Raw genomic sequence first — 14723 nt, 5'->3', positions numbered from 1 at the left:
TGCGGTTTCTACTCTGCTCCTGCCTTGTTTACCGCTCTGCGGTGTCCGCTCTGCTCCTGCTTAGCTTGCCGCTCTTGCGGTTTCTGCTCTGCTCCTGCCTTGTTTACCGCTCTGCGGTGTCCGCTCTACTCCTGCTTAGCTTGCCGCTCTTGCGGTTTTCACTCTGCTCTTGCCTTGCTTGCCGCTCCTGCGGTTTCTGCTCTGCTCTTATCTTACTTACTGCTTCTGCGGTTTCCGCCCTGCCCTGCTTCTGCCCGCTGCTCCGGCAGTCCTGTCCTGCCCTGCTTGTGCTCGCTGCTCCTGCAGCCCCGTCCTGCTCTGTTCTTGCCCACCGCTTCGGGCGTTCCCTCTCTGCTGTCGTTGTCTACCGCATCTGCGGTTCTGTGACCCAGTCTGTACTGGGTCTTAACCTCTCTGTGCTCCAGCCCGTCCTTTCGGCCAGTACCTCCCTGCCTGCATACTCGCCTGTATCCACCCATCTGCATACCTGCCGTGTTTGCTTACATCCACCAGTCTGTGCCAGCCTAACCTGCCTGTTCCAGTAATCCCAGTGTGGGTCAACCCCCGTGTCCGGAGTTTGACCTGGAGTAGCACCTGGTCCCTCTGCCCGGTTTCTCCCTGGTGCACTGGCGTCGTATGCCGTCGTGCCACCTTGGTCGGATCGGCCAGATACTTAGTCACGCCCCTCCAGGCACTCTCCGGTCCATGGTCCAGTGGAACCACAACACCCGCACACGCCAGTCAGTCCGGGCGTGTGCATAACAGAATGGACAGCATGTGACTTAAATATGAGTGTCTTGAGCAAAGGGTCTGAATACTTATGACCATGTAATATTTCAGTTTTTCTTTTTTAATAAATTTGCAAACATTTCTACATGTCTGTTTTTTTCAGTCAAGATGGGGCGCAGAGTATACTTTAATGAGAAAAAATTAACTTTTTAGAATTTACCAAATGTCTGCAATGAAACAAAGTGAGAAAAATTTAAAGGGGTCTGAACACTTTCCATACCCACTGTAGATCTTGAAATAATAATGTGTTTCACAATGGGATGTGTTAAAAATGTTCCTGTGCCGAGATAATCTTATTAATATACCCCTACTATATGCTGTGTAATGGCCATGTCCAACCATGCAGAGCTGCTCCAGTTCATGGTCGACTCATACCACAGCTCCTGTCAAGGAGAGGAAGCATCAGTCACTCATGATAAGTGAATATACAGACAAAAAAGCAGGGGCTTTCAACTGCTGCTCTCTGAGTTAAAACATTCCCCTGCCTGTTTTATCACAGTGAGTGTTTCTGCCACGTCACCAATATTGTGAGCTCATCATAAATCAAGTCAGTGACAAATAAGCTAAGTTGTCACTGGAGTGACTATATCACTGACTTAATTTATGATGAGCTTAGAAGGCTGAAGAGGCGAGGCAGAAACACTTTCTCCTGTGATAAAACAGGCAGGAAAAATGTGTTACCTCAGGCAGGAAAATGTATTACCTCAAAATAACTAGCTGCAAGCCCCTGCTGTTTTGTCTGTATACTCACATCTCATAAATGACTTATGCCTTTCCCCTGGCCAGGAGCTGTGGTATGTGCCTACCATGAACTGGAGCAGATATGCATGGTTGGACACAGTCATTACACAGTAGAAAAAAAGGCATATTTATAAGAACATCTTATCACAGAAAAAAAATTGAACACATCAAATTTTGCAACTTATTATTATTTCAAAATCTAATGATTAAAATGTACTTTGTTCATGGGACAACCCCTTAAAAAAGCACATTTACATTGGATGATGAGTTCCAGATTGTTCCTACAGATATTTGTTCTCAATCATTGCCCGGTGTAAACAAGACTATCGATCAAACGACAGTCAATAAAACACGGTGGTGTCCATCTAATCAGGCAGATACAGTAGCGTAATAAACTACATTATTGAGTCCGTCTGAAAAGAGGGAACCACCGGAATAAAGATGAAACAGAGTACAAAGTTTTATTACTTTGGACTCCTTTTACCTCATTCATCTCAATGACTCCATCTTGGGCACATCTTTTTGGTGGGATTTACAACAGAAGCCCTGAACTGAGTCATCAATGGGCTGCAGATTGACCTGCTATGTCGTTGATCAGCTCTCGCTGCGGGTAATTTATCTGCCCGTGTAGAAAGACCCACATACAAATTTCTGGTTTGAGCAATGCAATTAAAGCCTCATAAGCCTTGTAAGACATTGCTCAAATGAAGCATTTCCAACATGCTGCCACTTCAAGTGAGATCTTATCTGACTGACTGATTGTTAAGTGAGGACTAAGTTCTTGCAGCAATGCTATTATAAATATATCCACATGTTTATCTGCATAGCCCAACCATATTGCTTATCTCGGCTCCCCTGCAAGAAATAAAACACACATGCTGACACATTTGTGTAGTCAAGCACATTTTGCTTTAAGACATCAGCTGTAGACTTCTTGGATTTTTTTTGCTGAATGATTCACCCTTCTCCATATGCAAAGTCAAATGCTGTTTAAATGTCATCAATACTCCATTCCCCTGTTTCAGGCCTCCAGCCCAGCACAGATGCTCCTCAGGGATTACTGCAGAGTGAATTATGGAGACTTTGTGATCAACATAGCCACTCTGTTCTCTGCCAGTCTCTCTTTGGTGGCAGTCCTGGGGGTCCGACCCTTGCAGAGTCCACACAGGAAGCAGAACAACTCAGGGACAGTTTGATATTGCCAGCTGCTTATGAACATCTTGGATCAGTTTCCATGACACAGCCGCTCCAAGCACACGGGTTCAGCAGGTACGTCGCTGTGCACTGTGTACTTGTACACAAATCAGTATACTTTTAATTATTTTTTTTATTTTTCTGCCGTTTATCGGTATATCTAGGATTATATAAATCCATTGTTATTTTTATCAGACTCATTTCTATCCACATATGAATTGAAAACAGTATTATATCCTAGAACAGGGATGTCAAACTCAAATACACAGAGGGCCAAAATTAAAAACTTGGACAAAGTCACGGACCAAACTTGGTATTTATTAAAAAAAAAAAGTAAGCTATTGAGGAAGTTTTTCCTTATCATCAAATATGGAAACAAACTTACAAGGGTTGTCCCACAAAAAAAAAGTACATTTTAATTAATAAATCTTAAGAGACAGACCACATGACTGGAGCATTTGGTATTTCCTCGTGGGCAGGGGCATACATAGAAATCATGGGGTCCCATTGCAGAAGTTCTAATTAGGCATCACAGAAGAAGATACTTCACAACTTTGCAGCCCTAACAAAGTAATTTTCCTCCTATTGAAGCCCTTAGATTTCACTGACAAAATGGATCTATAAGCTACAGACAATGTCTCCATACGGTCTAAATGAACAACTGTCCTTTAGGCCTTTCCTATAAGTGTAGGGACTAACAGGGTGAGGAGTGTGGGGAAAGCCGTTGCGGAGTGGGGCGCCAACTGCGCAGGTCTTAGGGTGCCAACTTCCACTGTCAGGTAGGGATCAGTTGGCTAGCACCTTACTAGGGACGGACAGACCCTGCTCTTTATCTCTACCTTTTTTCTTTCCAATACATTTTGCGGTCCCTGCATTGTTTCTCTCTCCGCCTCATAGTCCCCGTTCCTTCTAGTGTTACTTCTTTCTGGGTGGGATGTGTGTTCATTATGTTAATGCCTCGTACCTGCTGACTTTATTGAATCTGTGGCGATCTCTTTTGCCATTAACCATTTGGGGATTGTGTAACGTTGTGTAACCTTACTTCGCTGCATATGGTATGTAGCCGGAGTCCTGTTCCTTGGTGTTTTCGGAAGGATGTCCCTCCTGGCTAGAGTGATGATGGGCACCCTAGGATATTCGTTTTGGGTCCCACCTAGGTCATCACGTGGGCAGTGTCTACCCCACGTGATGCGATCACTCCTACCTCTTCTGGACTGTTTGCGTCTCGTGACGCGCGCAACGGATGTGACGCCTGCGTGTCATGGCCGGCACTTACGTTCCACATACCGGATGTGAGGTGGCCAGAACCGGAAGTGACGTGTCCGCGACAAGGGAGCGCGGGCAGATACAAATAAGATGATGAGAGTATCCGTAAGTTGCGCCGCCTTTGTGTTAGGTTTGGCGACGGACACCTAGGATCACATTGAGTGAGATGACACCCCTGTCTCCCCTGATGAATTACTGAGGTGATGAAATGCGTTGGGAGTGGTGCTCCATACGTGGCTGGTGGCTGAAGATGTTTTGATGCCCCAGAACAGTGAGCTGTCCAAAGCGGGAGCGTGAACTGACACTGTGAATGGTGAGGTTGTTCCATTATTATGTGTTAAGTGTGAACTCTCATGTTAAACCACTGATTGTCTGATACGGTTCATGTGCGGTGATGCTTTTAGTGACGGCTCTATTACTATCAGCCAGTATCTTGTTCCGGTGTGCAGGTGGGCTGTACCTAGGTATTATGCCATATTATCCCTGTTTGGAATGAGAATAAATTTGTCTTGGGTAGTTACATTTCTCTACCATTGGCAGGCACTTACTTGACTTATGGTCCATGTGACTTTTTAGTATCTATTTTACCCAGTTATTTATTAAAGGTTACGTTTTAACCTCTTTACCACTATTTTGTTTTGACTTTTCTCTATCAAATGGTTGTTTAACATTATAACCCCCTTTGCTACTTTTTGCTACACTCTCGTTCTGCCATTAGCTGTCTTTTCTGACCTGTCAAAAACATGAACATTCCTGTGTCCCGTATGGAGAGAGGGGAATAAGCCGCTATCAGACACCTTTGGCTTAATTTACGTGAGAATAAAAGTAAATTAAATAGGAGCAAAAACTGGCCACTTATGACATGGTGATAGGTCCTCTTTAAGCTGGACATACACTTTAGATTAATGTTGACTAGACCCAGTGGAAATGGCCAATAATTCAAACGTATGTGAGGGTGTCTTGGCACACCCCCAACAGCCTATATCATGGGAAAGAAGAATAGATTTTTTGGAGCCTTGCACCCTTAGTAAAGACAAAAATAATTAACACATAATAAAAAAATGCAATATCTCTGGAACCATATGGCAGATTAAAAAAATTAATTCAATCAAATACCCAGGGATGCAGGGGAAATTAAATAAGAGGAAAAGCTGGCCACTGAAGACAGGTCCTCTTTCAGTTCTACTTCCATTGCCCAATATGTGTCTTGCAATGTAGGACAGAGGCAAGTGTAAAGAATTGCACTGCCAGTGATGGAGGTGGCAGTGACTGTTGAGTCCATAACCTGCCTTTGCTGACATATGAAAGCGCCAGTAAAGCAATAACTTGTATAATTACGTGAAAGGTCATTTTTATTTGAGTTGGGTTACCAAAATGTTCTTATAATTTGGGATTAGATATTGTCCCTTTTTAAGTATAGCATAGGAAGAAGTGGCCCGTGGTAGAGTGGTTCTCCACTCAGAGATGATGGACGGTTCCTGGCATAAATAGGTGTCAGTATAAGAAATTTACATTACATTACAAGGAGGTAAAAAGCTTCATGGTTACACAGTCGCTAATGAGGTTTCACCAGTCTCAACAAAAGGCGCACAGTTTATCTGACAGTTGCAACAATTGCTGAATTGGCTTGCAACAACTGCTGACAGCACTCTCCTCAGCAGCACCTCCTTCACTCTTCAACAGTATACTTTCTCAGTGGCTCAACACACATTGTTAGTCATAACCCCCCTCATGGCCACCTTTATTTGGCTATAATCTGCATTATAATGTCTCGGCTATTGATCTCAGTTACTATGTCACAGTTGCTGTAACATACTGTAAATATCAGTGTAGTAGCCCTTTCTGATGTGGCACTCCAAGAGGATGTGAGGACAGTAACTTTCCTGACCAGCTTTCTCACATGATACTCAATGCACATTTTAAACTAAAGATACAATGCAAAATCCTCGTCCTACGCTGGTGGTATCTATTGCACCTTCATTTCAGATCTGCTCCCTTCCAGCTGTTTTCTAATTAGATAGTTTAGAGATTTGTATTTTCTTTGTACACAATCCACAAATATCCAATCATTACTGCCGTTTTAAAAGTACTTTGCATTCAGAAACAGCAAGTCCCCCCTGAAGTTTGAGGTTGAGTTTTTTTTGGGGTTAATCTTAAACAGACTTCTACCAATTAGGCTAAGGTCACACGAGTGTATTTTCTCTCATCCGAGAGAATCGGGCCGATTGTGCAAATCACACTCCGATCAGAGTACGATCAGAGTCTAATCACAGTGTGATCCGATTTTCTGGGTTGTGTAGAGGATGGCAAAAAAAATTCTCCACCTTCTCCATTCTGTCAGTCCGTGAAAACCGGATCGAACTCGGATGTCATCAGAGTGTGGTCCGATGTTTTCCGCGGACCCCTTGAATTGCATGCCCGAGTGCGATCCGATTTAACTTGGCATGGAGCGATTTTTTTCCTAGGACAGACTCGATCCAAGGAGAAAATTGGACATGTGTACGGCCCCATAGAATAACATTGGTCCGAGTGATGTTTTGTCTTAACGCACTTGGACCAAAAATACGGTTGTCTACGCGAGCCCTTACAAAAATAATCACCTCTTATACAGATGATGTAGAAGTGACCTTCTTCCGTCATATTGGCTTAGATTGGTTAATTCTAGGGACCTATTCATATGGCAGGAACATTCCCGTCGTCTGACCTCCATATGTATTTTTGATTGCAGTGATTTGATATCAAGTCATGACGTCAGCCGGGCTGATATGTATCGTTGGAAGGTTTCTGCCTATTCACCGTGCAGCTCCACTTGCAGCTCAGGTAATGTTGGATTAACTCTTTATTGAAATGGGTTTCCTTGGTATAAAACACATACATTGGAAACACCAAAGCAGAACTTCTAATTGACCTAAACTTGAATGTGAAGGTTTTTTTTTGGGTTGGGGGATAATTTTTTTTTATATTACAAATGTACAACACTTTTTGCTCTAATCCAGCAATATTCATTCTACTGTACATACAATATGTATGATTATACACAACACTGATGCATTGTTAGACAGTGCTGACTAATCTACAGGCTTGTCTATACCGTACACTTAATTGGTTTCTATTGTACGTCTGAAACAATTTGCATTACTGCTTTTTGCAGGTCTCAGTTCTACATATGCTTTATGCATCCGTTATGATGGAAGGGAAGTAGATGAGTCACACTGTGATCCGGTGATGAGGCCAGAACCTACTCAGGAATTCTGCGCGGGGCGAGATTGTATGCCAAGGTATGAGAGAAGGGCACACTGTACTTCGCCATTCACTTTGGATTAAATAAAGTTGACGTGTGAAAAATAAATTCTATTTCTCCCTTTGCTAAGAAAAATAATAGCGTAGTTACACGTGAAAATCACAACGTTCAAATAACTTGGAGCTTGAAGCTGATGGATCAGTAAACTGGTAGTAGACAGAGCATTTACAATTATAACATCCCATCATGGAACATTGGCCTGCCTTCTTAACATTTCCTGGAACTTTATAGTTAAGTCTCAACTGGAGAGGTGGATCCTCAAAGCCTTGGTCTGGATGAGCAGCTCTACTGCAGCACGGACACGTGATGCTGGCGCAGCAAGGCAATTTAGTTGCTGCAACTAGAGATGTGAAAAGCTGGAAGTTGCTGAACTAGAACAACGACAGCTGAGCTGACCCAGGAACGTAGCCAAGTTGACTCGTAGGAGAGGAAACGGTTTTGCAGAGCTGAGTTTGTAATGGCGGCTCAACACAGCAGAGCTGGAACAGCGATGAGGCAGAGTTGACCCAACAATGAGGATTCAGTTTAGTCGAGCAGAGTTTGTAATGGAAACTCAATGTAACAGACATGGCACAATGTTGTAGCAAAGTTGAGTCAGCAATGAGGAACCGGTGTAGCAAAGCTGAGTTTGCAATGGTGGCTCAATATAGCAGAGCTGGAACAGCGATGAAGCAGTGTTGACCCAGCAATGAGGATTCAGTGTAGTTGAGCAGAGTTTGTAATAGAAACTCAATGTAGCAGACATGGCACAGTGTTGTAGCAAAGTGGATTCAGCAATGAGGGACTGGTGTAGTGGTGTTGAGTTTGGAACAATGTAACATTGCTGTAACCACGAAATAGCAGAGTTGTACAGCGGGGAAGGATATAGCCATGCTGGAACCATTGAATACAGAGTTGGACAGTGGGGTTTTATGTAGTGGTTCTACATTTCGAAACATGAAGAGCGGGATAGCAGAGCTTGCAGTTGTGGTGCAGGGCAGCAGCAGGAAAACCCAACTACCTGGATATAAAATGATGTGAGTGGATTACATTATTGTAGCACATCGGCAGAAGACAGGACTGACCGGCCACGCTTGGGACCTGGGACAGGTGAGTTACATTCATCACACCTAGTAGCAATGTTCCAATGTCTCAAACTTACTACATTTAACACTTCATACACTTGTTTAAATTAATTGAACCTACCTTGGATGCCCAAGAAGACACTTCTCAATGGTCCAATTCACCAAAAGGTTTTGGTAAATTGAATTGGAACATCTTTCTCGCAGCTCATATAATGAAAGCCAGATCAAATACTAAGCTGATTGAACACAAATGTAGCTGCTCGATTGAAACTGTAGTATCGGCTTCTCTGCCCCCTGACAGGCAGAGACGCCGTCCCTCTTACCGCCACACTCCCCGCCCGGCGTCCTTCGGCGCTCCTGCTTCTGCAGCTTCCCAGGCACTGTACTTAGGGCGAGCTCCCTCCCTCTTTAAGGGGCTGCGCGCGCCGTCCTAAGGAGTCCCCGGAGGACCTCTCATATAAAAGTCACCTCCTCCAAAATGGAGGTGCCCGTGCAAGGTTGTAGCTTTGTGTATTAAACTCTGCTTCAGCCCTCAGGTCCCGCTGCCAGCCTGACTACCAGTCCAGTCCGCCAGCCTGACTACCAGTTCAGTCCGCCTGCCTGACTACCAGTCCAGTCCGCCAGCCTGACTACTAGTTCTGTCCGCCAGCCTGACTACCAGTTCTGTCCGCCAGCCTGACTACCAGTCCAGTCCGCCAGCCTGACTGCCAGTCCAGTCTGCCAGCCTGACTGCCAGGCCAGTCCGCCAGCCTGACTACCAGTCCGCCAGCCTGACTACCAGTCCAGTCCGCCAGCCTGACTACCAGTCCGCCAGCCTGACTACCAGTCCTGTCCGCCAGCCTGACTACCAGTCCTGTCCGCCAGCTTGTCTACTCTCCAGCCCAACAGTCTGTCTACAGTCCAGTCTGCTAGTCTGTCTATAGGCCCTGCCCGCCTGCTTACCTGGAAGCACCTGCCTGTTACCTGCCGTGCCTACCAGCCAGCCTACCTGGAGGCTCCTGCTTGTTACCTGCCGTGCCTACCAGCCAGCCTACCTGGAGGCTCCTGCTTGTTACCTGCCGTGTCTGCCAGTCCGTCTACCCGGATCACCCGTCAGCCTGCCTGCCGTGCTCATCTGCCGTACTGGTCAGTCCCAGCCTTCTGACCCGTGGGAGTCACCTGCTCTCATACAAGGTCTGGCCCAGAGTAGCATCTGGTCTCTCTGCTCGGTCCTTCCCTGGTCACGGAGTCGATTGAGCCGCCTTACCACCTTGGTCAGTCCGAGTTGATACCTAGTTACGCCCCTCTGGTCCCTCCTTGCACCGCAGCACAGAGGTTCCACCACCCAGATCCGTAACAGAAACCAAATAATAATCTTATAGATCCGATAATTTTTAATGGTGGACAAAAATAAATTGCGTTACTTATGTTTTTTTAGCATTTAAAAGGTATCATATCTACAATATTACAATTTTGTTTCTCTTATTGAGAGTCGTCTTTCAATTGGTTAACACGGTACCAAAACAGTTTTTCTGGACAAATTGGACAAAGCCACTCCATCTTATCTGCTTCTTCTCTTCTATCTCACTTTCCATTTTCTCAGTTTCTAATCTTCCTTCTGCCTCAAATACGACACTGGATTGCACCAGAGTGATAACCCAGTTTTCCTTCCATCGTAGTGGAGCTGCCTATCTGTGAAACCCAGATGTAGTCCTTTGATTTATGACGTGTGCTCTATTTTTAACTACAGTGAATGGTTGTCTTCTTGCCTTATATTCTTTTCTCTTTTTCTTTCTTGGAGATGGGAGTCAAGTGGTTGGAGTGAGTGCTCGCGAACCTGTGGTCAAGGAGTCCAAGTGCGCTCTGTACGTTGTTGGAAGATGCTTGCTCCAGGGCTGGACAGTTCTGTATATGATGAACAATGTGAAGGTGCACAGCTCCCAAGACCACCCCAGAAGAAAGTATGCAAGAATAAACCATGTGGACCTCAGTGGGAGTACTCAGATTGGTCAGAGGTATGTTTAGGACCTTACGTACAACTCTATTGGTGATTGATCTTTTAATCTAGAAAGAAGAGACATGAATGCCTACATTTTCAGTCCCATTACCAAAGTCAGTACTAAATGAGAAGGGTTGGTGAGATGACCTCTTTCGTCTTTGGTATCTAATACCACTAAGTTGGCATGATAGCTGGAGACATGGTAGATGAGCAGCTTAGAAGTAATTTTTTTTCTTATTCTTTCCCTTTTGGTCACTAACACACATTCTTAATATGATTAATATGTTTTACATTTGCAGCTTTGATTTAATAACTTTCTTGAGGGTTACCCTTCTGTTCTCTCCTCACCGTAAAATATGTTTTTCCTATTTGTTCAGTGTTCTGCAGCCTGTGGAACTGAAGGAGCAATGAAAAGGGATGTAAAATGCTCAGCAGAATCCAACCAGTGTGATGAAAGTGTTAAGCCTCCAAGTGAGAAGACATGCCCGGGCCCACCCTGTGATCATCACTGGACGACAACAGAATGGGGGCCGGTGAGTGTTATTGCAGTACTGGTGGTGCATATTGTGTTTTCTTACCTTGTTTCCTACTTTGCTTTGTTTGATTTATTTACACTGAACAACCATTACAATGAAAACTACCCGCCTAATATTGGGCAGATCTCCATACGGCGCCAAGACACTTTTTGAACTGTTGAGGCATGCACATCACAAACACTTTGACGGTGTCCTATGGTAACTTGAACTAAGACATTAAGACCACAAATTTTATATCCTGTAAATCGTGAGGTGGGGCCTAAAAGAGATGTTTGATCTTTGCAGTCTTTACTGGTTCTATAGTATGATACTTCTTTGTTTTAAAGAGTGACTAAACATTAATTTTTTAAATAGTTTTGTCCATCTCCAACATAGAAAGTTATGGAAGTTTGCAAGTCACTTTATTAAGGGAGTTATCTTCATTCCTGTAAAAAATTGCATGTAAGTGGCTTCCAAACCCACGATTTTCCCTAGTTTGTTTGCCTGCCAATTTTTACAGGAATAATCTCCTAATAAAGTCATTTGCAAAGTTTCAAAACTTTCCATGTTGGATAAAATGATTAAAAAAATTTAAAAAGTTTAGTTATTCTTTCCACAATAGCATTTGTCAAATTTCTGCTAGATTTCTTAAAATCTGCGGCATTTCTACCAAGTCAACAATGGGTCAAGTGAAACACCATTTTGGAAACAAGCCATGATAACTTATTACCCACCTTAGACCTCATCGCCCTACAGGTGCCAAGCTTTCATGGGAAAAGTATACATCATCAAGAAATGTGCATCTAAATCTCTATCCAAGATATGCAACGGCCCCTTGCACTGTGAAAGATTCATAGAAACCATGTTTAATTTTGCCTTGGAGAAAAAAATTACTGCTACCCCCTTCTAAAAAAGACCACCCTTATGCTCTTAAAAACACACATATTTTCTACACGTGTAAAGGTTTTTGGACCTAACATATAGATCCTGACAAGGTGCTTTAGCACACTTACATAAGCTTAATCTCTTCCCTGGTAGCACCTGCTGGAGATGTAAGTAACGCGGGATTGGGGTCAGTAGCTCACATCTGGTGGTTCTTCTCCGCAATGTAAATACTTGGGGAAGGAATCACGACTGTAATTACACAAATCTGCTTTAACACTGCAGATTTGTCCCTGAACTTTCCATGCCTAAATATTGTGCACCGGGTACATGGGTTTTATTCATGCTGCATTCAAATAAGTATAACAATTGCAGAAATTTCTTTACGAATTTACTCAAATCCCATCATTTATCTGACTCAATTATGATATGTGCTGCCAGAGCCACTTACATTATTCCTTGCAGAAAGTAATGGAAACAGAGCTACTAAGAAACCTGATTAAAAAAACACATGCCCCCTATTGTAAATATTTTGCCAAAAAAGTAGACTTAAAGTACACCAATTTCTTTCAAAGCTTTCAAATTCTTTGTGCACCATTGGCAATATAGGGTTTAAACCTTCCTTCTTGTAACACCCTCACTTTGACAGAAATGTCATATATTTCCATGTACACAGGCACTTTTTATCACAAACCTAGTATACTCAAAAAGAAAAAGCCAACTCCACTGGACACTTATAAATATTAGTGATCTCACACACAAGAAAAAAGGGGGCATGTATAAAGACTGGTGCCCCTTATTATAACAAGGCCCACAATCTATATTTAACAGAAAGCACCACATATTATCAAAGTGGGATAATTTTTTATTAAAGTCCAAAAATAGGAAGAAACAGTCATCTAAGATATTAAAATGCACCAAGTGTGCACAAAAAATACATAGTAAATATAATGAGAAGTATTAAAAATCCAAATCTTTAAACTCCAACCCAAAAAATAGGTTAGTCAGACACATATACCATGCATAGCCTATAAATAAATTACCATATATATAATGTATTGGCTAAATATACCCCATAGTAATGGGAGAAACAAGGTAATAAACATCTGGAAAATGTAAAAATATATCACCCATACCAACATGAATAGTGGGAATTAGGGGGCAAGAGAACCACATGCGTTCCGCCACTAAATGTGGCTTCTTCAGGAGGTTCACAGTCCTGGTAATATTAAAACTGTATTTAAAGAAGAATATATTTTATTATAGGCAAATGTTTTTTTATATACAGTGCAGTAAGACCTGTGGAGCAGGACACCAGCTTAGAGAAGTGAAATGTTACCAAGGGGAAGAATTAAGCCAGGGATGTGAACAGTCTACAAAACCAGAAAGTGGACAGGTCTGCCAAGTTCATTCATGTCCAACTGAGGCCCCAGGTAAGAAGCCTTGCTATAACTCTCTAGATATAGTAACAAGCATGTGCACGTATGATTGTGGGTATTTCCCTCTTTCTATGAAAATGTTTTACTTGTCTTTTTAATAATAAACATTGAGTCAGAAAAGATATTCAGCTCAGGCCAAATTAATATTTTTTGCTTAAACAGGACTCCTCAGCCCTCCCGACGTATCCTCACTAGTAAATACTTGCATTTCTTATGAAATAACAGTGCTGGAGAATCTTTCTTAGAACTCTATTTTTGCCATTTCTTTATTTCTCCTGTATATGTATGTGAATTAATTGAAAATTGGGTGATACTATTCATTTCGTTAATGGAGCACGTGGCTATTTTCTGTGACACTGTCTTAATTCATGCTGACAGTGTCAGCGAGTGCAGGGTCACACTCTATTAACAAGAGCATTGGTAACAGCTGTCAATGTATTCAGATATATACAGGAGGAGTAACAAAGGAACGGCACAATAAAGAGGTGTACAATAGAACCTCGAATGTTGTTATTTCATGGGGAGTACAAGAATTTACTGAACCAAGTATGTCCAGGATAGAGGTGAGCGAAACGATTTGCAGGACTGTAGTCCAGCGGCCAATTCAGTATTCTGCGGCCACTGGACGGGAGCCCTGCAAGCTGCCTCCTATCTGCTAGCATTCGTGGGGCCTCTTCTGATTTCTAGGCTTTGCGCAAAGTCATTTTTGTAGTCTGAAACAGGGCACATTGTAACAGATTTATGAAAATTGCATAATTTTTAGACAATGTCAACTCAGAGTAGACAGTCTAAAAATATGTAAAAATCATCTCACTAGCTCGAGCGATTTGATACATTTGGCACTTCTTTAGAAACTTCTGTCTAATTTTACACAACCATTTTAGTTGTATACATCACCTAGAAATGTTGGCAGATAGCCATTGGGCCAATGTAAACAAAACAATTTTAGATGGATTACTCTGTGTCTGCAGACTTGCAAATCCTCACAATGCACACAGTGCGTGCTGTAAGGACTCTCCAGTGCCGGGAGCAGGCAAGTGCTTGACTGCAAGTATATGATTTGCCTACATGAGATCACATGCAGACTAGACGTGAACCGCCTCACTCAATACAAATGAATTGAGCGAGGCTGGACACATCTAGTTGGAGTGTGGCCGGAACTATGCAAATCACATACTTGCAGTCACATGACTCACTCATGGCACCTGCACTGGAGAATCCTGATAATGCGCACTGTGCGTGTTATGATGATATAGTGTGACATATAGTGACTGCAGACTTGAACCCCAAGCCTTGACAACCCCTTTAAGATGCTTGTGCCTCTTCATGAATTTGGTACATCTTTCAGCGGCTGTCCAGTCAGGGACTGTATTATATTATATATTTTATGGCATAAATTATCATAGATTTGCTGGCCATTTCGACCACATACCCACTTGCTGAAGCTGTGCCTGCTTTGCACTCCATACCAACGTCAAAGGTTGCAAAACTTTGCGACATTTGAAGCACTTTTACAACAGGATGTACACTTCTTGAATAATTGGCCCCTTAAAG

General features: G+C 42.9%; 1 protein-coding gene across 1 annotated transcript in view; it reads left to right on the top strand.

Annotated features, from left to right (window-relative positions):
- Nucleotides 1-14723, top strand: part of LOC141156410 (ADAMTS-like protein 2) — a 76446-nt gene that overhangs the window by 46649 nt on the left and 15074 nt on the right. Inside the window, exons 10-15 of the mRNA XM_073642604.1 lie at nt 2556-2799; nt 6719-6810; nt 7142-7268; nt 10136-10349; nt 10711-10866; nt 13019-13163. Coding sequence (XP_073498705.1) covers nt 2556-2799; nt 6719-6810; nt 7142-7268; nt 10136-10349; nt 10711-10866; nt 13019-13163 — 978 coding nt within the window. The remainder of the gene's footprint in view (nt 1-2555; nt 2800-6718; nt 6811-7141; nt 7269-10135; nt 10350-10710; nt 10867-13018; nt 13164-14723) is intronic.

This window comes from Phyllobates terribilis, unplaced genomic scaffold (genome assembly GCF_046119375.1).
Source record: "Phyllobates terribilis strain yellow unplaced genomic scaffold, ASM4611937v1 Scaffold_8__6_contigs__length_399053987, whole genome shotgun sequence".
Taxonomy (NCBI): Eukaryota; Metazoa; Chordata; class Amphibia; order Anura; family Dendrobatidae; genus Phyllobates; species Phyllobates terribilis.
Note: the sequence above shows the minus strand (reverse complement) of the source record. Positions and strands in the feature narration are given on the sequence as shown.